Here is a 25,994-nt window from a genome sequence, read left to right on the forward strand (position 1 = left end):
GGTTTCCTAAGACCAGAGAATCTTGTTTCTCAGTGTCTGAGAGTCTTTAGGTAGCTTTTGGCAAACTCCAAGTAGGCTGTCATGTGCCTTTTACTGAGGAGTGGCTTCCGTCTGATCATTACCATGAAGGCCTGATTGGTGGAGTGCTGCAGAGATGGTTGTCCTTCTAGAAGGTTTCCCCATCTCCACAGAGAAACTCTGGAGATCTGTCAGAGTGATCATCGGGCTCTTCGTCACCTCTCTGATTGTTCAGTTTGGACGGGTCGCCAGCTCTAGGAAGAGTCTTGGTGGTTCCAAACTTCTTCCACACTGCAGAATTGTTTGGTACCCTTCCCCAGATCTGTGCCTCTACACAATCCTGTCTTGAAGCTCTATGGACAATTCCTTCGACCTCATGTCTTGGTTTTTGCTCTGACATGCACAGCCAACTGTGGGACCTTTATATAAACAGGTGTGTGTGCCTTTCCAAATCATGTACATTCAATTTAATTTGCCACAGGTGGACTTCAATCAAGTTGTATAAACATCTCAAGGTTGATCAATGGAAACAGGATGTACCTGAGCTCAATGTCGAGTCTCATTGCAAAGGGTCTGAATACTTATGTAATTTTGTAAAAATTGATGAACAAATTTATAAAAAACCTTGTCATTATGGGGTTTTGTGTGTAGATTGATGAAAACAATTTATTTAATACATTTTAGAATAAAGCTGTAACGTAACAAAATGTGGAAAAAGTCAAGGGGTGTGAATACTTTACGAATGCACTGTAAATACAGGCATATCTTTGAGTTAAAAATGTATTATCTGAAGATACGTTTGTGTGGACAATTTATGATGAGACCACCAGATTTGAAATGTTTTATTTTCCACTCACAGAAAAAACATACAATGATGCCATCACTAAGTTTGAGGGGGAGGCAAAAATCAGAAGGGGAGAGCTCGTCAAGATTGCCAAGGATGAGAGAGGGGGAGAGACGGGACCTGTTTGAGTCCTTTTTAAATGTTTTTCGGCTCTCTTTGACTTAATCACTGGTAGCACAGTAGCCTATTGTAAATATTGTCTGTCATTATGTTGGTATGTTTTTATCAATACATATAATTTTTCTCAATTTGACTATCTCGTGTTCTATTTGTCATATATTGTGTTAATTTGTTAGAACTGATTATATAAAATGGGAAAGTGAGGATCTGCTGTTAAACCTGCTGACAAATTGTAGTGAATGGTGGGGTAGAGACGCTAACCCGGGTCGCTGGAGTGAAAGGCAAACACCCTACGCATTGCGGATCGCTACAATATGTTGGTGTTGTGCACTAGTTGATGTGCGTAATAGCCATGCGTAAAAGGGAGAGTGAGAGACTTGTGCGCCTGGCGCACATAAAATAAAAGGACCCGCCTGCTTGTACTCTGCTGCTGCTCAGAAAAAAATATTTTATCCCTCAGCGTAGTGGATAACCCTCATCAGTAATGCTTCACGCTTCAACCTCGTAACCTCGTTGTTTAATCTTTATTGGGCGGTGAATTTGCAGGATATACCGGGAAAGAGCGCCATCCTGAAGATATGGAAATAAAGATTACCAGTGGAGATGATTTTGATTAGTTGTGATAATTTACTAAACTATAATCTGAAGTACTTTCGCATTTTACTGGCATTAACCCTTCTAGTCAACCACAGAAATAGTGCGTAGAAATAGGGCATGTTACCAGTCCCTATACCGGCTGGGAGTTGAATCGGTGCACACGTTTTTTTTCTCTGATCAAATACTGTACTTTACATCAATCAGGCGAGATGAAGCTGTCCTTTAGTTATCTGGTGATCACCGCTGGCATCTTCGGTATCCTCAGTTTTGCGTTCCTGGCTACGGCGATCGGGAGCGACTACTGGTACATTATTAAGGTGAACAGAACCAACCGGACCGATACAGACGTTTCGGATTCCCATTCCGGACTGTGGATAACTTATGAAGGTATGCATTCCTATGCATTTGGATTAAGTCATTTGAAACCAATGTCTTTCTTAGATGGATGCCTTTTATAGTATCAGGTAGGATTATTTGTTGTGTCATTTTTCCTGTAGCAAGACACTGTTTTATTGTCACAATGAAAACTGAATAAAATCTGTGGATAAACCATATGGTCCTCAATGTGTTTATCCATCTTTTCAGGTCAGAAGGTGTATTCTTACACATTTAACTCCCCCAACTACTCTGAACCTGAGATGCACATGTTGAGTGAGTTACCTGTCCATTATCACCTTATTAAACAATACATTATAGAATAAAACATTTACAGCTATTGCTATTTTGAATAGATTCTCTTATTGATGAAGCCGCTATCTGTGTCTCAAGTGTTGGTGATAGAAGTGCTCCTATGGTTGGAATATTGTGTATCTGTGTGTTTTCCCAGACATGCACAGTGCGATTGTGGTCCTATTGCCTCTAAGCCTGGTCCTGCTGGTGTTCGGAGGCATCTGTGGATTGATCAGTTCCCTGGCCCGGAGCCCCGCCCTCCTCACTGGCACCGCCTCCTATCTCATCCTCTGCAGTAAGTGTGTCCTCCATCATCGCTCATCCTTAGGGCCCTAACTCCTAGTCTAAGTGCTAGTCTGTTTGTGCTACCATGCCAACACCTTGTTACTCATTGTCATGGAATGACACGAAGTTGACATGATAGCACAAGGCGATCTGGGACAAGGGCAAGGCTACCTGACACCTACATGTCCAAATGCATTCCTATGCAACATACTCCCACCCATAAAGTCTTTAGAACAGGGGTGGGCAATTCCTTGAGGGCCTGATTGGTGTCACAGTTTTGCTGCAGCTAACACACCTGACTCCAATAATCAGCTAATCATGATCTTCAGTTCAGAATGAAATTTGATTAATCAGCTGTGTTTGCTAGGGATTGAGAACAAGTGACACCAATCAAGCCCTCGAGGACTGGAGTTGCCAACCCCTGCTTTAGAGCAATGTTTCCCAACTCCAGTACCAAGTAACCCCAACAGTACACATTTTTGATGAAGCCCTGGACAAGCACACCTGATCCAACTTGTCAACTAATCATCAAGCCCTCAATGAGTTGATTTAGGTGAGTTTGTCTCGGGCTACAACAGAAATATGTGCTGTTGGGTGTGCTTGAGGACTGGAGTTGGGAAAGACTGCTTAGAGCCAGCCCATTCACTTAGAGTTGTGTGCATCTCAATCGTACAAAGGAGGACAAGAGGCATCAAGGTCATTTTAGATAATTGAGATTCACCCCTGTAGTTTCACAGTTGAAGTGAGAGGGTGGTGGTGTGGTTAATTGGAGCAACGATACAGAAGGTCTCACACCATCTGGCTCTGCATCACAGAACGACTTGGAAAGGTCTTGTTATTGTCAGCAATGTTATTTACCACAATGTCAGTCTCCACACACACTAAACTATCTCCATGTGGTTGGAACTAGACTGATAATAATGGGTTTGATTTGACCACAGAGGAAGGGAGAATATTTTAAGATGGATGTTCTCTCCACTGCCCGCCAGTCCATCTCTCTCCTGTACTTAGTGGAAATGTTGGTTTGTTTGCCTCCCAGATAGTAGATGGATTACCGGTATTAGTATATCTGTTACTGATCTTTGGGGATGGCCAACACTGCAATATCCCTCTGGTTTCAAACACTTCCACTGCCTAATTTCATTTTGATGAAAGGGGACTGCTGAGGAGAGCAATGATTTGGATATATCCACTGAAATAAGTCATTTGAGTAATAGAGTGAGGGGGTGGAGAGAATAGAAGAGGGGAGGTACTGGACAAGATATGGATGGGACTGACTTCAGCCAGCTTTAGAGGAGGAGAAAGAGGTGGAGGTTATTGGACTTAAGGATGGAGAGAGGTGGGGTTATGGGCTTTAAATTTGAGAGAGACGAAGAGATTAGTGTTTGGGATTTAAACAAGAGAAATGAGGGTATGGAGAGAGATTGTAAATATAAAGGTTTGTGAGAGAGAGAGAGAGAGAACTAGGTTGAGAGCGATGGATGATGATGGACTTACACTGTACACAGATCCCCCATTACAAAGCCATATCACTGGGAAGGAATAGACCACAGATGGCTTGATGGCACCCCTGCCTAGCCTGTTATTTACCAATCCAGTTATGAGGATTACCTTCTCAACCGTACAGTATATTCTTTATTATCTTTATGGAGAGTCACTTGGCTCTAGAGTTGTAAAGACCTTCTCTATGGAAAGTGCAATTACACAGTACTGTATGTCCTCTGAGAGGAACATCAATTAATTGGACAGCACACTGGAAAGTGTTTTCATTTTCATTGTTGGACAACATTACCAAGATTTAGCACCTTATTCTTTAGGGGCCCGATTCTGACTTAGGAAATTACTCTTGCACAGGCCTTTCCTACGCATTTCTCAGTAGTTGGTATTCAGATTTACCTTATGAAGGCGCATAACGAGATTTGCAGGCGTGGTTCACTTGCGCGCGCTGAATAAATGTAAAACAACTTTTCAGTACATGTATCTTAAGCCATCCCATTAAATATTGTATACCCTTTAATTAGAATTTTATCGAAAGACTAGAATACATCGAGAGAACGGGTTCAGAAAATAGGGATCAATGAAAGAATGCAATCTATGCGTCTCCGTTTCAGCACCAACTGGTAGATACAAAAATAGTCTGATCTTGTAGATTCGGTATATTTTAGGGTTAGGAAAGTATCTATGAATCATTAAAAAAACAGGTTTAGAGAGCCTTTACGCACTACATATCTTGATGAATAAAAAAGTGGTTTGATTCATCCTGAAAGTTGTTATATTCAAGTATAATCATAAAATATTCGAAGGTGGAAAAAAGTGTACAATAGGGTTTGAACAATAGTCCTATGAATTTACCCTAATTCTCACTAATCATGCAACTGTGTGATAACGGTCCACTCGTCGTGAACCGTGCGCAAGGTTACAGGCTTAACCTGTTACGTGTGGTCTGATTTCTTCAATGATTCAAAAAGGCTACGTGACCCAAATTATTGCACAACATTAGCCTAATATGAGCCACAAATGCTAGCTATAATTAAGACATTCTAATGCTCATGCATTAACTCGGCAGGTTCAGCCCTACAGAAGCCTATAGTTTTGGTGTCCAAATTTCATCCACGCAAATTTTGCGGGCACACAATTAAAATTCGTAACAACGGCACAGCTATTTGTAGCCTCTTTCACTGTGGAAAAGGGGCCGCAATACATTACATGTTGATTTTCAGTTTGCTTCCGTATAGTTGGTTTCACATTCGTCTCCAAGCAAAAAATAATGTATATGCTTTTTCCTCTTGGAACGGGCAGATTCGTTCGACCTTATTCATGGAGTCCTCGCGCGTAAAAGTGGAATTATTAGGCGACTAAACCAAGGTCAGAATAAGGTTTATCTGTAGACACACCTCCGCTACACCTTAATTTCTTCGATCTCCAACCCGAACAAATAGCTGGTGAATAGCATGCTGCTTAGGTTCAAGGTCAGAATACGCATAGCGAGAAAAGTGCATAAAATGGGAATTATGTTAGTTTTACGTGCGCTTAACTCTGGTCGGAAAAGGGCCCTAATAGATTAGGAACTTGAGGGTAGAGCGTTGTTTACTGTTTCACTTAATCAAGAGTGACCAATGCAGCAGCTTCAGCCAACGCTCAGCTCTTGACCGATGGGCGTACCCACACAATTTGAATGAGTGGAACGGACATTCTAGATTCTACTAATTCTAACTCTACTGGTGCCCTTTCTCTCCCCGTGACACTGCCTAGAATAACCCTGATAAAGAAAGCCTTGTGATGCAGGAGAAGTGAGTTAACGAACAAGACTCTTCATGCCTCCAGACCTAATCAACAGCACATGGCAATGTGTGAAATGGAATCAAGACTGGAATTACACTGAACAAAAAATATAAACGCAGCATGCAACAATTTCAACTGATTACAGTTCACATAAGGAAATCAGTCGATTGAAATACCTTCGTTAGACACTAATCTATGGATTTGACTGGGAATGACTGGGAATACTGATATGCATCTATAGGTCATATACCTTTTTTAAAGTAGGGGCGTGGATCAGAAAACTGGTCAGTATCTGGTGTGACTACCATTTGCCTCATGCAGTATGACACATCTCCTTCGTATTTATTATGGATCCCCATTAGCTGCTGCCTCGGCAGAAGCTACTCTTCCTGGGGTCCAGCGAAATTAAGTCAGTAATACATTACAACACAGTCATAACAGATTATACAACATTTTAAATGTGTGCCCTCAAGGCCTCTACCACATATCTATAACACAAAATCCATGTGTACATGTGTGTGTGTAGTGCGTATGTTATTGTGTGTTTGTGTGCATCTGTCGATGTTTGTGTTGCTTCACAGACCCTGCTGTTCTATAAGGTGTATTTTTATCTTTATCTAATTTTACTGCTAGCAATGAGTTACTTGGTGTGGAATAGAATTCCATGTAGTACTGTGTGCCTCCCATAGTCTGTTCTGGACTTGGGGGCTGTGAAGAGACCTCTGGTGGCATGTCATGTGGGGTATGCATGGGTGTCCGAGTTGTGTGCCAGTAGTTCAAACAGACCGCTCGGTGCATTCAACATGTCAATACCTCTCATAAATACAAGTAGTGATGAAGTCAATCTCTCCTGCACTTTGAGCCAGGAGAGATTGACATGCATATTATTAATGTTAGCCATCCTGCCCTGTTCTGAGACAATTGCAAGTCCCTCTTTGTGGCACCTGAACACACAACTGAACAGTAGTCCAGGTGCAAGAAAACTAGGGCCTGTAGGACTTGCCTTGTGGATAGTACTGTTAAGAATGCAGAGCAGCGCTTTATGATAGACCGACTTCTCCCCATCCTAGCTACTGTTGTATAAATTTGTTTTGACCATAGTAGTTTACAATTCAGGATTACTCCAAGCAGTTTGGTCTCCTCAACTAGCTCAATTTTCACATTATGCATTACAATATTTAGTTGAGGTCTAAGGGTTTAGTGAATTGTGTCCCAAATACAATGCTTTAAGTTTTTGAAATATTTAGGACTAACTTATTCCTTGCCACGCACTCTGAAACTAACTGCAGCTCTTTTTTAAGTGTGGCTATCATTTCAGTCGCTGTGGTAGCTGACGTGTATAGTGTTGAGTCATCAGCATACATAGACACACTCGCTTTACTGAAAGCCAGTGTCATGTTGTTAGTAAAGATTGAAAAAAGTAAGGGGACTAGACAGCTGCCCTGGGGAATTCCTGATTCTACCTGGATTTTGTTGGAGAGGCTTCCATTAAAGAACACCCTCTGTATTTTGTCAGACAGGCAACTCTTTATCCACCATACAGCATTGGGTGTAAAGCCATAACACATACGTTTTTACAGCAACAGACTTTGATAGTGTCAAAAGCCGCACTGAAGTCTAACAAAACAGCTCCCCCCATCAATTTCTCTCAGCCAGTCGTCAGTAATTTGTGTAAGTGCTGTGCTTGTTAAATGGCCTTCCCTATAAGCGTGCTGAAAGTCTTGTCAATTTGTTTACTGTAAAATAGCATTGTATCTGGTTAAACAACATTTTTTCCAAAAGTTTATTAAGGCTTGGTAACAGCATAGGCGGAAATCCCAGGGGGGACGGGGGGGACACGACCCCCCCATCTTGGGAAAAATATGATTTGTCCCCCCCAATATATCACTGTAAACATAACTATGTAATTTCAATAATATTAATAATACGCAATGAAAGCACTTGTGCTGATTATAGACACTTAATAGCGCATTTAAATTTCAAAAGATTGCGACCCCCCCCGCCCTTTGCCTCACAATGGTTTGATCCACTGCCAGTTCTTTAGCTGGCAAGGTAATAAAGGGTTCGTATCTACTGTCCGAAAGGGACATGTACGTAACTGACGTGAGGTTAATCCAGTCAATCCATAGCAGGTCCATAGCAATGTTATTTATTTATTTTTATGTTGGCAGGGTTCACACACTAGCTGAATTTGCAGAGCTAGCGCGCAAACTAAAGCAAACATTAACTATCAAGCTAGCTAGTACCTATTCCATTTATGTGGCGTCGTCAAAGATGGAATCTTTGCTATCGTCAGTTTATTCCAAGATCAGCATGCAGCTGTAGTGCTTCGACGTCCCTGTGATAAGGTTAGCAATAAACTGAAGTCCAAACTGAACAGAACAGAACTACACTCTCTTCTACCATTGTCTTAAATATATATAATGGTCTCGTTGCAAAAGATAAATTGTCGCTAGTGAACTTTTTTTATTTTATTTTATTTCACCTTTATTTAACCAGGTAGCAAAGATTATAGCAAACACACAGAAACGGAATTGGTGCTCGCTAGCTTTACAAATTCAGCTATTGTTGGAAGCCAGCCAATATGAAACAAACTATTTAAATTACAAAAGGTTGCAGCATGTGTTGTGTAAATGTGTGTGTGTGCAGCTAGGCCAGCCAGCCAGCCAGGTAGAAAAATGGCAGAAAAAAGTAAGAAGACGGACATCAGAGTATTTGTCAGTACACCAAAACGCATAGTAAGAACTCTAGTATCCTAATATCTCAACGACTAGTTGATCAAATGTTCATAAGAAAGAAGTGAAATGCGAATGGAAATGTTTCACAATGATGTCATTAGGCAGAGCAGGCAACAGATGGCACACAGACAGCAGAGTTGGGGACAGATATGCAGGGACAGACTGGCAGACAGGGAGTCTCAGGTAAGTTTGTTGAGTCTTTGTTTGGCAACATTATGAAAGGTTCTCAATTTTTTTGACTTGTAAAATAGGGACATAATTGGAAAATGCCATGGATACCCCCACTCTCAACTTAAACTGGTGACTAAACTAAGATTTGTTTACGGCAATGGTATTGCTGTTGTGATTAATTGTGTAGTTTTGGGTACCGGTAGTTAGGAGTACGGCAAACACCTTATTTATTTTCTAGGAGACAGACTGAGTCAGTTAGGGTGGTGAAAGAGAAAGAGCCAGGGAGAGAGACTTCAGAGGACAGTGTCACAGCCACGGCAGGACCAAGTGTCACCCTTGTTGCCAGCAGCACCAGTATAGGGGACAGTGGCACAGCATTGTCCAGTTACCACAGTGATGGCACAAAACCATATCAGCCACACCCACAATTTATAGAACCGCAAACTCTTGCCAACAGAGTGTTGACGTTTCAAGAGAGATGGTTTCGCGATTTCCCCTGGCTACATTATAATCCATCTGTCACGTTCCTGACCTATTTCTGTTAGTTTGTTATATGTGTTAGTTGGTCAGGATGTGAGTTTGGGTGGGCATTCTATGTTTTCTGTTTCTATGTTGGTTTTTGGGTTGCCTGGTATGGCTCTTAATTAGAGGCAGGTGTTTGGCGTTCCTCTAATTAAGAGTCATATTTAGGTAGGCGTTGTCACAGTGTTCGTTGTGGGTGATTGTCTTCCGTGTCTGTACACCACGCGGGACTGTTTACGGTTTGTTCGGTTTGTGTAGTCTATGTTTCCTATTCGTGCGTTCTTCTTGTTTTATGTAAGTTCGTCGTTTAGGTCTGTCTACACCGTTTGTTGTTTTTGTTAGTTTAGTCAAGTTCGTGTTTTTTCGTTAATAAAATATGTCATTTCACTACGCTGCGCCTTGGTTCCCTCAATACTCCTCCTCTTCAGATGAAGTGCCCTGTCCCTGCTCCCCGCACTAGTATGAAGGTGCGTGTCCTTAGCCCGGTGCCTCCAGTTACGGCACCACGCACCAGGTCTACAGTGCGCCTTATCCGGCCAGAGCCATCCGTCTCCCCAGCGCCATCTGAGCCATCCGTCTCCCCAGCGCCATCTGAGCCATCCGTCTCCCCAGCGCCATCTGAGCCATCCGTCTCCCCAGCGCCATCTGAGCCATCCGTCTCCCCAGCGCCATCTGAGCCATCCGTCTCCCCAGCGCCGTCTGAGCCATCCGTCTGCAATGAGCCTGCAAAGCCGCCCGTCTGCCATGAGCCTGCAAAGCCGCCCGTCTGCCATGAGCCTACAGAGCCGTCCGCCAGACAGGAGCCGCTAGAGCCGCCCGCCAGACAGGAGCCGCTAGAGCCGCCCGCCAGACAGGAGCCGCTAGAGCCGCCCGCCAGACAGGAGCCGCTAGAGCCGCCCGCCAGACAGGAGCCGCTAGAGCCGCCCGCCAGACAGGAGCCGCTAGAGCCGCCCGCCAGACAGGAGCCGCTAGAGCCGCCCGCCAGACAGGAGCCGCTAGTGCCGCCCGCCAGACAGGAGCCGCTAGAGCCGCCCGCCAGACAGGAGCCGCTAGAGCCGCCCGCCAGACAGGAGCCGCTAGAGCCGCCCGCCAGACAGGAGCCGCTAGAGCCGCCCGCCAGACAGGAGCCGCTAGAGCCGCCCGCCAGACAGGAGCCGCTAGAGCCGCCCGCCAGACAGGAGCCGCTAGAGCCGCCCGCCAGACAGGAGCCGCTAGAGCCGCCCGCCAGACAGGAGCCGCTAGAGCCGCCCGCCAGACAGGAGCCGCTAGAGCCGCCCGCCAGACAGGAGCCGCTAGAGCCGCCCGCCAGACAGGAGCCGCTAGAGCCGCCCGCCAGACAGGATCCGCCAGAGCCGCCAGCCAGACAGGATCCGCCAGAGCCGCCAGCCAGACAGGATCCGCCAGAGCCGCCAGCCAGACAGGATCCGCCAGAGCCGCCAGCCAGACAGGATCCGCCAGAGCCGCCAGCCGGACAGGATCCGCCAGAGCCGCCAGCCAGACAGGATCCGCCAGAGCCGCCAGCCAGACAGGATCCGCCAGAGCCGCCAGCCAGACAGGATCCGCCAGAGCCGCCAGCCAGACAGGATCCGCCAGAGCCGCCAGCCAGACAGGGTCCGCCAGAGCCGCCAGAGAGCCATGAGCGTCGAGAGCCGCCAGCCTGCCATGAGCGTCGAGAGCCGCCAGCCTGCCATGAGCGTCGAGAGCCGCCAGCCAGCCATGAGCGTCGAGAGCCGTCAGCCAGCCATGAGCGTCGAGAGCCGTCAGCCAGCCATGAGCGTCGAGAGCCGTCAGCCAGCCATGAGCGTCGAGAGCCGTCAGCCAGCCATGAGCGTCGAGAGCCGTCAGCCAGCCATGAGCGTCGAGAGCCGTCAGCCAGCCATGAGCGTCGAGAGCCGTCAGCCAGCCATGAGCGTCGAGAGCCGTCAGCCAGCCATGAGCGTCGAGAGCCGTCAGCCAGCCATGAGCGTCGAGAGCCGTCAGCCAGCCATGAGCGTCGAGAGCCGTCAGCCAGCCATGAGCGTCGAGAGCCGTCAGCCAGCCATGAGCGTCGAGAGCCGTCAGCCAGCCATGAGCGTCGAGAGCCGTCAGCCAGCCATGAGCGTCGAGAGCCGTCAGCCAGCCATGAGCGTCGAGAGCCGTCAGCCTGCCATGAGCGTCGAGAGCCGTCAGCCTGCCATGAGCGTCGAGAGCCGTCAGCCTGCCATGAGCGTCGAGAGCCGTCAGCCTGCCATGAGCGTCGAGAGCCGTCAGCCTGCCATGAGCGTCGAGAGCCGTCAGCCTGCCATGTGCGTCGAGAGCCGTCAGCCAGCCATGTGCGTCGAGAGCCGTCAGCCAGCCATGTGCGTCGAGAGCCGTCAGCCAGCCATGAGCGTCGAGAGCCGTCAGCGAGCCATGAGCGTCGAGAGCCGTCAGCGAGCCATGAGCGTCGAGAGCCGTCAGCGAGCCATGAGCGTCGAGAGCCGTCAGCGAGCCATGAGCGTCGAGAGCCGTCAGCGAGCCATGAGCGTCGAGAGCCGTCAGCGAGCCATGAGCGTCGAGAGCCGTCAGCGAGCCATGAGCGTCGAGAGCCGTCAGCGAGCCATGAGCGTCGAGAGCCGTCAGCGAGCCATGAGCGTCGAGAGCCGTCAGCGAGCCATGAGCGTCGAGAGCCGTCAGCGAGCCATGAGCGTCGAGAGCCGTCAGCGAGCCATGAGCGTCCAGAGCCTTCAGCCAGCCATGAGCGTCGAGAGCCGTCAGCCTGCCATGAGCGTCCAGATTCGTCAGTCAGCCATGAGCTGCCCTTCAGCCAGAAACGGCTATATACCCAGAACTGCCCCTCAGTCCAGAGCTGTCTCTCTGTCCGGAGCTGCCCTTCAGTCCGGAGTTGCCCCTCTATTCTGATCTATCCCTCTGTCTGGTGCTATCCCTCTGTCTTGATTTATCTCTCTGTCCCGGTGCTGTCCCTGTCATTGATGTTACTAAGAGGATTTTGTGGGGGTAAATTGAGGGTGGACATTTTTAGGGGGAGAGGGAGGCTAGGATTGATTATGGTGGGGTGGGGACCTCGCCCGGAGCCTGAGCCACCACCGTGGTCAGATGCCCACCCAGACCCTCCCCTAGACTTTGTGCTGGTGCGCCCGGAGTTCGCACCTTATGGGGGGGGTTATGTCACGTTCCTGACCTATTTCTGTTAGTTTGTTATATGTGTTAGTTGGTCAGGACGTGAGTTTGGGTGGGCATTCTATGTTTTCTGTTTCTATGTTGGTTTTTGGGTTGCCTGGTATGGCTCTTAATTAGAGGCAGGTGTTTGGCGTTCCTCTAATTAAGAGTCATATTTAGGTAGGCGTTGTCACAGTGTTCGTTGTGGGTAATTGTCTTCCGTGTCTGTACACCACGCGGGACTGTTTACGGTTTGTTCGGTTTGTGTAGTCTATGTTTCCTATTCGTGCGTTCTTCTTGTTTTATGTAAGTTCGTCGTTTAGGTCTGTCTACACCGTTTGTTGTTTTTGTTAGTTTAGTCAAGTTCGTGTTTTTTCGTTAATAAAATATGTAATTTCACTACGCTGCGCCTTGGTTCCCTCAATACTCCTCCTCTTCAGATGAAGAGGAGGAGGACTGCCGTTACACCATCAATAAAAGGAGTGTTGTGTTTTCACTGTAGCCAAGGGTTTTCAAGCCAGCCATCTTTTGGCCAAAGAGCTGATGCTGCCTTCATTAGTGCAGGATTTAGGAACTGGAGAAAAGGCATTGAAAAATTCACAGCACATCAAAATTGCCAAACCCACCGCTACTTTGTAATTGTAACAGCACACCAGCTAAATCCAATCAGTGTCCAGTTATGTCCAGCGCGTGGGGTAAACAGCTGGATGACGCAAGGCATTGCTTGATGAAAATTGTTAGTTCGGTGCGGCATGTAGTAAGACAGGGACAAGCCTTTAGAGGCCACACGGATGACAGTGGGAATTTATACCAGATTTTGAAACTTAGGGCAGAAGAGGATGATCCCATTTTACTGAAGTGGTTAACAGAGCGTACCACAATGTACACAGGCCCCAAAGCACAGAATGAAATTCTGAACATCATGGCCAATAGTCATTCGAGGCATTGCAGCTGAGATTAAGTCTCTTCCGATTGTACAATTTTCATTAATTGTTGATGGTACTCAAGATGTCTCTGGTGCTGAACAGGAGAATGTCTGTCTGCGTTATGTTGACCATGACCATGTCCCTCACAAGGAGTTTATTGGGCTATACAGGGTGTCGGAGACAACAGGCGAGGGCATTGCGAAAGTGCCAACTGATGTGTTGTTGAGGAAACCCGCAAACATATGCTCGGTTCTTTTGTTCAGTAGTGTGTATAGCAGTGGTTCTCAACCTTTTTGGGGTACTGGAACCCCTGCATATTTTGAGGCAAGGCAGGCAAGGTTTTGAGCGGTCCTCAGGGACCTCCACCCCCTCTTTATTATATGTAAACTTACTGGAAACCTTGTGGTACTGACTACATTCATTATACTTTTTTATTTCACGGACTCCTTGCAATTAGTCCATGGACCCCTGTTTGAGAACCCATGGTGTAATTGATAGTTGTTCTTTTGTTTAGTAGTTTTCAGTACACTTACAAATGATTTATTTCATGTTATTTTATTTAAAATTGCATACTTTGTGCGACATACTTGTCCATAGCTGCTGTTTGAAGAGTTGAGACACTGACTGAAGGATATTTTGGTTGATTTATTTGGGTTTTTCATTGAAGTAGTTATTTTGCTTTTAGAACTGTACTTATTTTAAGCTTTTTGTTCTTGCAAAGATATTGTAATAGACTCAGGCCAGGTGGACATATTTAATGACTATATAAATGTATCAGAAAAAGTCAAATTAAAAGGTCAATTCAATACGGAGACCAACTTTGTGATGGTTCTCAATGGAGATTCTTTTAGATGTGATCACACCATGTTCATTGTATTTATGAAAACTACACCCATACAGTGTACAGTACCATTGTCACCTACTGACCTTTCTTGATATTGCTGGTTGTAAGTACAAATACCTGCATACATACTGGACTGGTAAGGAGCACTGCTATAACTATTATTAGTAGTAGAATTATAATGATTTAAACATTTGAACAAGTTGGGAAAACCCTTCAGTTAACTACTGTACCTATCAATTATCCAGTTGTAGGAATTATGGTTCCTCAATATACATTTAACAACGTATGCTATGTGTTACAGCACTACTTTTGGTGTCCCCCTCAGGAATTGCTCTTGAGAAAATTTAATGTAATTGTCCCCTCCAAGGTTGATCTCAGATTTTCGCCCCTGGGTAACAGGCTGATTGGTCGGTTATTTGAGCCAGTTAAGGGGGTTTTACTATTCTTAGGTAGGGGAATAATTTGTGTTCCCTCCAGGTAGGAGGGCACACACTTTCTAGTAGGCTTAAATTTAATATATAGCAAATAGGAGTGGTAATTTCATCTGCTATTATCCTCAGTAATATTCCATCCAAGTTGTCAGACCCCGGTGGCTTGTCATTGTTGATAAACAATATACACTGCTCAAAAAAATAAAGGGAACACTTAAACAACACAATGTAACTCCAAGTCAATCACACTTCTGTGAAATCAAACTGTCCACTTAGGAAGCAACACTGATTGACAATAAATTTCACATGCTGTTGTGCAAATGGAATAGACAAAAGGTGGAAATTATAGGCAATTAGCAAGACACCCCCAATAAAAGAGTGATTCTGCAGGTGGTGACCACACACCAATTCTCAGTTCCTATGCTTCCTGGCTGATGTTTTGGTCACTTTTGAATGCTGGCGGTGCTCTCACTCTAGTGGTAGCATGAGACGGAGTCTACAACCCACACAAGTGGCTCAGGTAGTGCAGCTCATCCAGGATGGCACATCAATGCGAGCTGTGGCAAGAAGGTTTGCTGTGTCTGTCAGCGTAGTGTCCAGAGCATGGAGGCGCTACCAGGAGACAGGCCAGTACATCAGGAGACGTGGAGGAGGCCGTAGGAGGGCAACAACCCAGCAGCAGGACCGCTACCTCCGCCTTTGTGCAAGGAGTAGCACTGCCAGAGCCCTGCAAAATGACCTCCAGCAGGCCACAAATGTGCATGTGTCAGCATATGGTCTCACAAGGGCTCTGAGGATCTCATCTCGGTACCTAATGGCAGTCAGGCTACCTCTGGCGAGCACATGGAGGGCTGTGCGGCCCCACAAAGAAATGCCACTCCACACCATGACTGACCCACCGCCAAACCGGTCATGCTGGAGGATGTTGCAGGCAGCAGAACGTTCTCCACGGCGTCTCCAGACTCTGTCACGTCTGTCACATGTGCTCATGTGCTCAGTGTGAACCTGCTTTCATCTGTGAAGAGCACAGGGCGCCAGTGGCGAATTTGCCAATCTTGGTGTTCTCTGGAAAATGCCAAACGTCCTGCACGGTGTTGGGCTGTAAGCACAACCCCCACCTGTGGATGTCGGGCCCTCATACCACCCTCATGGAGTCTGTTTCTGACCGTTTGAGCAGACACATGCACATTTGTGGCCTGCTGGAGGTCATTTTGCAGGGCTCTGGCAGTGCTACTCCTTGCACAAAGGCGGAGGTAGCGGTCCTGCTGCTGGGTTGTTGCCCTCCTACGGCCTCCTCCACGTCTCCTGATGTACTGGCCTGTCTCCTGGTAGCGCCTCCATGCTCTGGACACTACGCTGACAGACACAGCAAACCTTCTTGCCACAGCTCGCATTGATGTGCCATCCTGGATGAGCTGCACTACCTGAGCCGCTTGTGTGGGTTGTAGACTCTGTCTCATGCTACCACTAGAGTGAGAGCACCGCCAGCATTCAAAAGTGACCAAAACATCAGCCAGGAAGCATAGGAACTGAGAAGTGGTGTGTGGTCACCACCTGCAGAATCCCTCTTTTATTGGGGGTGTCTTGCTAATTGCCTATAATTTCCACCTTTTGTCTATTCCATTTGCACAACAGCATGTGAAATTTATTGTCAATCAGTGTTGCTTCCTAAGTGGACAGTTTGATTTCACAGAAGTGTGATTGACTTGGAGTTACATTGTGTTGTTTAAGTGTTCCCTTTATTTTTTTGAGCAGTGTATTTTACTTTACGGAATTCAAAATTACAATGCTTGTCTTTCATAATTTGGTCAGATATACTTGGATGTGTAGTGTCAGCATTTGTTGCTGGCATGTCATGCCTACATTTGCTAATCTTGCCAATGAAAAAAATTGGCAATATCAGTGGGTTTGTGATGAATGAGCCATCTGATTCAATGAATGATGTTATAGAGGTGATCCGGCTGTGGATATTGGAATGTTGTCCCACTCCTCTTCATTGGCTGTGCGAAGTTGCTGGATATTGGCGAGAACTGGAACAAGCTGTCGATCCAGAGTATCCCAAACATGCTCAATGGGTGACATGTCTGGTGAGAATGCAGGCCATGGAAGAACTGGGACATTTTCAGCTTCCAGGAATTGTGTAAAGATCATTGCGACATGAGGCTGTGCATTATCATGCTGAAACATGAGGTGATGGTGGGGATGAATAGCACGACAATGGGCCTCAGGATCTCTTCACGGTATCTCTGTGCATTCAAACTGCCATCAATAAAATGCAGTTGTGTTCATTGTCTGTAGCTTATGCCTGCCCATACCATAAACCCACTGCCACCATGGAGCACTCTGTTCACAATGTTGACATCAGAAAACCGCTCGCCTGCACGACGCCATACACGTGGTCTGCGGTTGTGAGGCCGGTTGGGTGTACTGCTAAATTCTCTGAAATGAAGTTGGAGGTAGCTTATAGTAGAGAAATGAACATGCCTGCAGTCAGCATGTCAATTGCACGCAGCCTCAAACTTCACATCTGTGGCGTTATGTTGTGACAAAACTTCACATTTTAGTGGCCTTTTATTGTCCCTGGCACAAGGTGCACCTCTGTAATGATCATGATGTTTAATCAGCTTCTTGATGTGCCACCTGTCAGGTGGATGGATTATCTTGGCAAAGGAGAAGTGCTCACTGACAGGTATGTAAACAAATTTGTGCACAAAATCTGAGAGAAATATGCTTTTTATGCATATGGAAAATTACTTGGATCATTGATTTCTCGTTATTGAAACATGAGACCAACACTTTACATGTTGCGTTTATATTTTTGTTCAGTGATTTGACTTTCTACTGACTCCTTGTGAATTTGGTCTGTGAATGTGTGCCATGTGTCTTCCTCTCTCTGTTGTGGTCACTCTACGTGTGGCGCTATTGTGTTTGTGCCTTCTCTCCATCCTTCTATCGCTCTTCTGTCTTCTCCCTGTCATTCTCATCTTTGATTTTATCTTCTTCAATTCCTCCATCAAGCATGTTTTCTTGTAAACGTCTCCAATTTACTGGAAAACTTGTCTCTTTGTGTTTATGTGAAGGTCTTGTATCATCTGCCAAATGCTCAATTTAACAAATTCCTTGGGCTTAATAAAAATGTTAAATAAACACAACCATCAGTGAGCTTTGGGGCTAAGGGGGCCCTAAAGCCTCACAACACAAAGGTCCTTTCAATCCCCTCAGGAAGAGGGACTGCGGGTCAGACTGAGCCAAAGTGCTTCTGCAGCAGTAAGTAGCCTTGCACGAGCATTGGCTTGTCTGAGCCAGAACAGCTCATAGGGCAGGAGTCTATCTGTTTTTTTCTGTAGCTTGAGGCAAATTGATGTACAAGTACACCCCTTAGACAGCAGGGGGGGGAATTATAGGTGTAAAAAAATATATATATCAAAGAAATGCATACAAGGATAACCCCAACCCATTCCCCCCTACTGGTTAAATGGGAGAGAGTGAGATGGTTGCCATTTTGCAGAACTACTCTTCTCTAGTTTCCATTGTTGTTTAAGGGATATCTCAGTGAAGACCACCTCTTCCAGGCCAATGGGAAGCATTGAACTACAGAAATTCAGCCGTGTCAATATATTCATTTTGACAATAGATATTCTGCCAGTTAAAACAACTGAAATATTATTTCATTTACTGAGTTTGGATTGAATTGATTTGAGCATTCTGTTAAAGTTTTTGGCAAAGGGTTTAATCTAAGGAAGGAACTATATCTACTCCCAATTATTTAAATTGGGAAACAATTGGTATTCCATAAGTAGAGATGGAGTCTACCATCGGTGTCTTGAGGCTGTAGGGCTGATTTGGTTAGATACCTTTTATAGCTTGAGATGAAGCATTAAATATCATAGATAAATTCAGTGTTTGGGAGCGATAGAGCTACTTTGTCTAGATATGGTAAAATATAATTGAGCGTGTAATGAGATTAAGTGATCAGTAGATTTTAGGGAAATTTGTGTTATTTCCTTCGATTGATCAGTGGCCTGAGCCAGGGGTTCCATGAGTAAGAATAGCAAAGGTGAAATTGGATTTCCTTGTCTGCTGCTTCTAGTGATTCTGAACGGAGCAGAGCAGATATGACCTGTTATAACTATGGCTAGATGAGAATGCAGTTAAATAAAGGAATAGCTTGAGTGGAGATGGCGTCGATGGTACAGCCAGGTAGGGAGAAACATCAGTCAGACAAGCAGGCCTGGAGCTCTTCATCAGGCATCTCTGTCTCTGAAGTTCATAGCTACTCATCCTCTGTAGGTAGGCTGGAACATCCACCAGCGAAAGTGTAGAATCCACCTGGGTGATACTTGGAAGCTATAAGTGTCTGAGAGACCCACACCTCTAGCCTCGTAAGAACCACAAGACTACCACGCCTCGTAAGAACCACAAGACTACCACGCCTCGTAAGAACCACAAGACTACCACGCCTCGTAAGAACCACAAGACTACCACGCCTCGTAAGAACCACAAGACTACCACGCCTCGTAAGAACCACAAGACTACCACGCCTCGTAAGAACCACAAGACTACCACGCCTCGTAAGAACCACAAGACTACCACGCCTCGTAAGAACCACAAGGCTGACACACCTCGTAAGAACCACAAGGCTGACACACCTCGTAAGAACCACAAGGCTACCACGCCTCGTAAGAACCACAAGGCTACCACGCCTCGTAAGAACCACAAGGCTACCACGCCTCGTAAGAACCACAAGGCTACCACGCCTCGTAAGAACCACAAGACTACCACGCCTCGTAAGAACCACAAGGCTACCACGCCTCGTAAGAACCACAAGGCTGACACACCTCGTAAGAACCACAAGGCTACCACGCCTCGTAAGAACCACAAGGCTACCACGCCTCGTAAGAACCACAAGGCTACCACGCCTCGTAAGAACCACAAGGCTACCACGCCTCGTAAGAACCACAAGGCTGACACACCTCTAGCCTCGTAAGAACCACAAGGCTACCACGCCTCGTAAGAACCACAAGGCTACCACGCCTCGTAAGAACCACAAGGCTACCACGCCTCGTAAGAACCACAAGGCTACCACGCCTCGTAAGAACCACAAGGCTACCACAGCCTCTAGCCTCGTATGAACCACAAGGCTACCACGCCTCGTAAGAACCACAAGGCTACCACGCCTCGTAAGAACCACAAGGCTACCACGCCTCGTAAGAACCACAAGACTACCACGCCTCGTAAGAACCACAAGGCTACCACGCCTCGTAAGAACCACAAGGCTACCACGCCTCGTAAGAACCACAAGGCTGACACGCCTCGTAAGAACCACAAGGCTGACACGCCTCGTAAGAACCACAAGGCTACCACGCCTCGTAAGAACCACAAGGCTACCACGCCTCGTAAGAACCACAAGGCTACCACGCCTCGTAAGAACCACAAGGCTACCACGCCTCGTAAGAACCACAAGGCTACCACGCCTCGTAAGAACCACAAGGCTACCACGCCTCGTAAGAACCACAAGGCTACCACGCCTCGTAAGAACCACAAGGCTACCACAGCCTCTAGCCTCGTATGAACCACAAGGCTACCACGCCTCGTAAGAACCACAAGGCTACCACGCCTCGTAAGAACCACAAGGCTACCACGCCTCGTAAGAACCACAAGGCTGACACACCTCTAGCCTCGTAAGAACCACAAGGCTACCACGCCTCGTAAGAACCACAAGGCTACCACGCCTCGTAAGAACCACAAGGCTACCACGCCTCGTAAGAACCACAAGGCTGACACACCTCTAGCCTCGTAAGAACCACAAGGCTACCACGCCTCGTAAGAACCACAAGGCTACCACGCCTCGTAAGAACCACAAGGCTACCACAGCCTCTAGCCTCGTACGAACCACAAGGCTACCACAGCCTCTAGCCTCGTACGAACCACAAGGCTACCACAGCCTCTAGCCTCGTACGAACCACAAGGCTACCACAGCCTCTAGCCTCGTACGAACCACAAGGCTACCACAGCCTCTAGCCTCGTACGAACCACAAGGCTACCACATCTTGGAAGTAATCAGGAGCAGTCTCTTAAGAGGCGAGCCTCCGTCATCTGGGGTCAGTGTCAATAGGGAATATCCAGAACTTGTTTATTTCAATTTCCTGTTCATTTCTGCTAACAAACGTTGTCTCTGTCGTAGCCAGCAATCATTGAGCAGGCTGATAGGTAGTTGATTATACTCCCTGTGGTGCTCTCTCTGGTTTTCTCATTGTAAGTCATTCGGATCACTTTTAATATTTCAGTCCTGTGTGAATAAGCCCTCTGTGTAATTGCCACTGATGTTCTTTCTAATGTTCCTGGCTTGATGGCTCTATGGTTTTCTGGAATTTGATGAGTATCTTTGTATTAGTCGCCAGTCAGTCCAGTGTAGATGGAGTCTGAGGGAAAAGTAAGGGTCTCTGATGGTCCATTTGAGGATTGTAGGTCAACTCAATAATAACTGACTCACACACCTTCCACTCCTTCCTCCCTCTCCCTCTCAGCTCTTGACACCTCTCAGCTCTTGGGTGATATAGGGATAAATTAAAATGATGCCCACCTAGCCCCCCTGCCAGCAATATGTGGTGATTTGTGCTGCTGGGTGCAAGGAGCTGGATACAAAGACGTTATAGTTTATTGACTTTTCCTATTCCGCCGGAACCAAAGACAGGAGTTTCCTCCATAGCAACATAACAGGACTCTGATGGCTCTTAAACTCTGATATCATCAGATGGTGCATGCTTCAGTCTACTTCTTGTTTCTCTCATTGTGATATGTGGGTTGTAAAGATAAAACAAAATACAACATTCAAGTGTTCCTTTCTTTCGCTGGCTGTCCTTTTGATCCTATGCTTTTATGTGTAAGAAGCTGTCTAAGTGACTGTGGCGTCTTTGTCCTCCATTGCTACTGCCTTTCAGGTGATCCTTCTCTCCAAGCCAAGTGTACTGTGTAAGCACTTGTACATACTTGTGCTTACGTGAAAATAATGTTTAATCTCCCTCTCCAACTGCTTGTGTGTGCATTTGGTATATTAGCAATGACTTACTGTTATTGTCTCCCCAGGTTTGCTGACACGCTTCAAAGTGAGCCCCAGCTACATAAGTTACGTGTGTGTGTTTCCTCAGGTGTTCTGACCCTCTCTGGTGTCAGCCTGTACATCAGTTACTCCCAACAAGCGCTGGCTGAGACTGAGAGGCTGGTGGGGGCTGAGCGTTTGGCCCAGGTGGTCAGCACCTCTTTCGGCTGGTCCCTCGGCCTGGCCTGGCTCTCCTTCTGCGTGGAGGTCCTCACTGGCCTGCTGCTGCTGCTAGCTGCCCGACTAGCCACCCTGCAGCACGGACCACAAGGCCACGGCTGGCCTCTCCATGTTGTAACCTAACCCAAGAGGCAGATGTCACAAGAACTGGATAACCAACTGGTCCAGAACTGTACCTTTAATTTTATAATTGTTTGTATGTGCTCGTGTCTGGCACCACAAATTAAGTTCCCTCTGGAAAAATTGTTGTGTAAGTATTTTTTTTTCATCCAAAATGCAATGTGGTTTAGTCTATGGGCAAAACAGTTGAGATTTAGTGCCATCTTTTGGTGTGATAAGTCACTACATTTCAATTGACAAATGCCCTAAAATACCAAATTGTATTATTGTGGTCCTATAGGATGAGAAATTAAATGTACTAAAACTACGGGCCTCAGCCACAAGTCACTCTGAATGGCTGTTAGTGGTCAAGGGGTTTCATTTTAGAACATGGGCAAGTGAAGGGCTATAGGAAAGAAGTATGTATCATGAGTGGATGCCCTCAAAGCAAAAGCCATAGTAGAAATGCTCAGAGCAGACTGAGGGTGCAGCTCAAGTGAATCCTTAGCCAGATGTAACAGTGGTATCAGCAGAGCCTTGTCTGGCAGCAAAACAGTTCATTCAGCCTCATTTACTGCCTGTTTAAAAAACATATCTGATATGGCTGACTTGCATAAACAAAGGTGGTTTCTACTGATAATTGAGATGTACAAACTATGGCATTAGGGAGTGCTGAGTGGATAAGAGGCAATCTGTAACTTTGATTAAGAAATTAGGAGACTAAATGATTTGGCGTTACCTTAGATTGTAAGCTGTCATGGTCAAAACATATCGATTCAATGGTTGTAAAGATGGGGAGAGGTCTGTCCGTAATAAAGAGAAGCTCTGCTTTTTTGACACCACACTCCAAAAATCAAGTTCTGCAGGCTCTAGTTTTGTCTAATCTTGATTATTATCCAGTCGTGTGGTCCAATGCTGCAAGGAAAGATCTAGTTAAGTTGCAGCTGGCCCAGAACAGAGCGGCATATCTTGCTCTTCATTGTAATCGGAGGCCTGATATAAATACTATGCATGCCAGTCTCTCTTAGCTAAGAGTTGAAGAAAGACTGACTTCATCACTTCTTTTTATAAGAAACAATGTGTTGAAAATCCACAATTGTTTGCATAGTCAACATACACACAGCTCAGACACACACTTACCCCACAGACATGCCATCAGGGGTCTTTTCACAGACCCCAAATCCATAACAAATTTTAAAAAGCGTACAGTATTATATAGAGCCATTATTGCAAGGAACTCTGTTCCATCTCATATTGCTGAAATAAACAGCAAACCTGGTTTAAAAAACAGATAAAGCAACACCTCACAACACAACGCCTCTCCCCTATTTGTCCTAGATAGTTTGTGTGTATACATTGATATGTAGGCTACGTGCACCTTTTTTAAGAAATGTATGTACAGTTGAAGTCAGAAGTTTCCATACACTTAGGTTGGAGTCATTAAAACTTGTTTTTCAACCACTCCACAAATTTCTTGTTAACAAACTATAGTTTTGGCAAGTCGGTTAGGACATCTACTTTGTGCATGACACAAGTAATTTTTACTGCAATTGTTTACAGACAGATTATTTCACTTATAATTCACTGTATCACAATTCCAGTGGGTCAGAAGTTTACATACACTAAGTTGACTGTGCCTTTAAATAGCTTGGAAAATTCCAGAAAATGATGTCATGGCTTTAGAAGCTTCTGATAGGCTAATTGACATCATTTGAGTCAATTGGAGGTGCACCTGTGGATGTATTTCAAGGCCTACCTTCAAACGCAGTGCCTCTTTGCTTAACATCATGGGAAAATCCAAAGAAATCAGCCAAGACCTCAGAAAAAAAATTGTAGACCTCCACATGACTGGTTCATCCTTGGGAGCAATTTCCAAACGCCTGAAGGTACCACGTTCATCTGTACAAACAATAGTACGCAAGTAATAACACCATGGGACCACGCAGCCGTCATACCGCTCAGGAAGGAGACACGTTCTGTCTCCTAGAGATGAACGTACTTTGGTGCGAAAAGTGCAAATCAATCCCAGAACAACAGCAAAGGACATTGTGAAGATGCTGGAGGAAACAGGTACAAAAGTATCTATATCCACAGTAAAATGAGTCCTATATCAACATAACCTAAAAGGCCGCTCAGCAAGGAAGAAGCCACTGCTCCAAAACCGCCATAAAAAAGCCAGACTATGGTTTGCAACTGCACGTGGGGACAAAGATTGTACTTTTTGGAGAAATGTCCTCTGGTCTGAGGAAACAAAAATATAACTGTTTGGCCACAATGACCATTGTTATGTTTGGAGGAAAAAGGAGGAGGCTTGCAAGCCGAAGAACACCATCCCAACCGTGAAGCAGGAGGGACTGGTGCACTTCCCAAAATAGATGGCATCATGAGGGAGGAAAATTATGTGGATATATTGAAGCAATATCTCAAGACATCAGTCAGGAAGTTAAAGCTTGGTCGCAAATGGGTCTTCCAAATGGACAATGACCCCAAGCATACTTCCAAAGTTGTGGCAAAATGGCTTAAGGACAACAAAGTCAAGGTATTGGAGTGGCCATCACAAAGCCCTGACCTCAATCCTATAGAAAATTTGTGGGCAGAACTGAAAAAGCATGTTCGAGCAAGGAGGCCTACAAACCTGACTCAGTTATACCAACTCTGTCAGGAGGAATAGGCCAAAATTCACCCAACTTATTGTGGGAAGCTTGTGGAAGGCTACCCAAAACATTTGACCCAAGTTAAACAATTTAAAGGCAATGCTACCAAATACTAATTGAGTGTATGTAAACGTCTGACCCACTGGGAATGTGATGAAAGAAATAAAAGCTGAAATAAATCATTCTCTCTACTATTCTGACATGTCACATTCTTAAAATAAAGTGGTGATCCTAACTGACCTAAGACAGAGAATTTTTACTAGGATTAAATGTCAGGAATTGTGAAAAACTGAGTTGAAACGTATTTGGCTAAGGTGTATGTAAACTTCCGACTTCAACTGTAGTTCTGTCTTTGAGCTGTTCTTCTCTATTAATGTTCTGTCTTATGTCATGTTTCATGTTTTGTGTGGACCCCAGGAAGAGTAGCAGCTGCTTTTGCAACAGCTAATGGGGATCCTAATAAAATGCCAAATGAGCATGCTAAAATGGACGTAGTCAATATAACAATTTGTTCAGCACTTTTGAAATGTACAGTGACAGAATTCAGAACATAGGCTGTTCTTACAGTATTCTCCCTGTACACCAAGTCAGAACTGTAGGATAAATAAAGGGGGCATATAAGCAGACAATGAAAACTCAAACAATATTCGATGATGGAATTTCTCTAAAACAGGCTATAGGCTACATGTGCACCACCAAGTCAGAACAGTAGTCTAAGTTATGAGGGGGAAAGGCACCAAATTATTAGGGTGAGGCACACGGGCTACTAACAGTTTACTACACAACATACACTTAGTAGTACTTTCTTTGCTACAGTATACATATCTTCATGGCATCTTACATCATTTATGCAGCAGCATACAATACATTTTTGGAGTCACTTTGTTGTGCTGTGCTTACTTGAACAGGAAGGTGGTCTTGGCGGTCTTTCTTGTGGGCAGATTTTGTCATCAAAACCTGTCATTCTCTGGATTTATGGGGTTTTCAAGACAACCGGGAACTCTGAGAAAAAAAACAAGGTCGAATCATGACATCAATGATCTTCAGGTTGGAGCTCTAGAAAGATGCCCGAGTTCCTGACTTGGAATTCCGAGTTGGATGACCGTTCAAAACGCATCTTCCCAGTTGTTTTGAATGTGGCAGAAGTCATGCTGGATTAACAGCATGGCCAATGTATTCAACCTTTTCTTGCCCATGGTGTTGCATGTGAATGTTTATCCTTTCAAGCTTGAAAAAAGACCCTTAAACCCAGACATGGACCACACACCCTCTCTACTGAATTGCAGGCTAGTGATTGCTTTGCAACACTTGCAGTTAGCCACTGATTCCTTCCAAACCACTCAATGTTGAATTTGCGATTTCCAACTTGTTGTCTAA

At 45.6% G+C, this 25,994-nt stretch overlaps 1 protein-coding gene across 1 annotated transcript; it reads left to right on the plus strand.

Annotated features, from left to right (window-relative positions):
- Positions 1-1,247: 1,247 nt before the first annotated feature.
- Positions 1,248-25,092, plus strand: LOC129828765 (transmembrane protein 235-like). The gene is made up of 4 exons (XM_055889960.1): positions 1,248-1,966; positions 2,165-2,230; positions 2,406-2,543; positions 21,734-25,092. Exons 1-4 carry the CDS (start codon positions 1,789-1,791, stop codon positions 21,985-21,987), a joined length of 636 nt encoding a protein of 211 aa, XP_055745935.1. The 5' UTR covers positions 1,248-1,788; the 3' UTR covers positions 21,988-25,092.
- The last annotated feature ends 902 nt before the right edge of the window (positions 25,093-25,994 follow it).

The sequence above is a fragment of the Salvelinus fontinalis genome, chromosome 30, assembly GCF_029448725.1.
Source record: "Salvelinus fontinalis isolate EN_2023a chromosome 30, ASM2944872v1, whole genome shotgun sequence".
In the NCBI taxonomy this organism is placed as follows: domain Eukaryota; kingdom Metazoa; phylum Chordata; class Actinopteri; order Salmoniformes; family Salmonidae; genus Salvelinus; species Salvelinus fontinalis.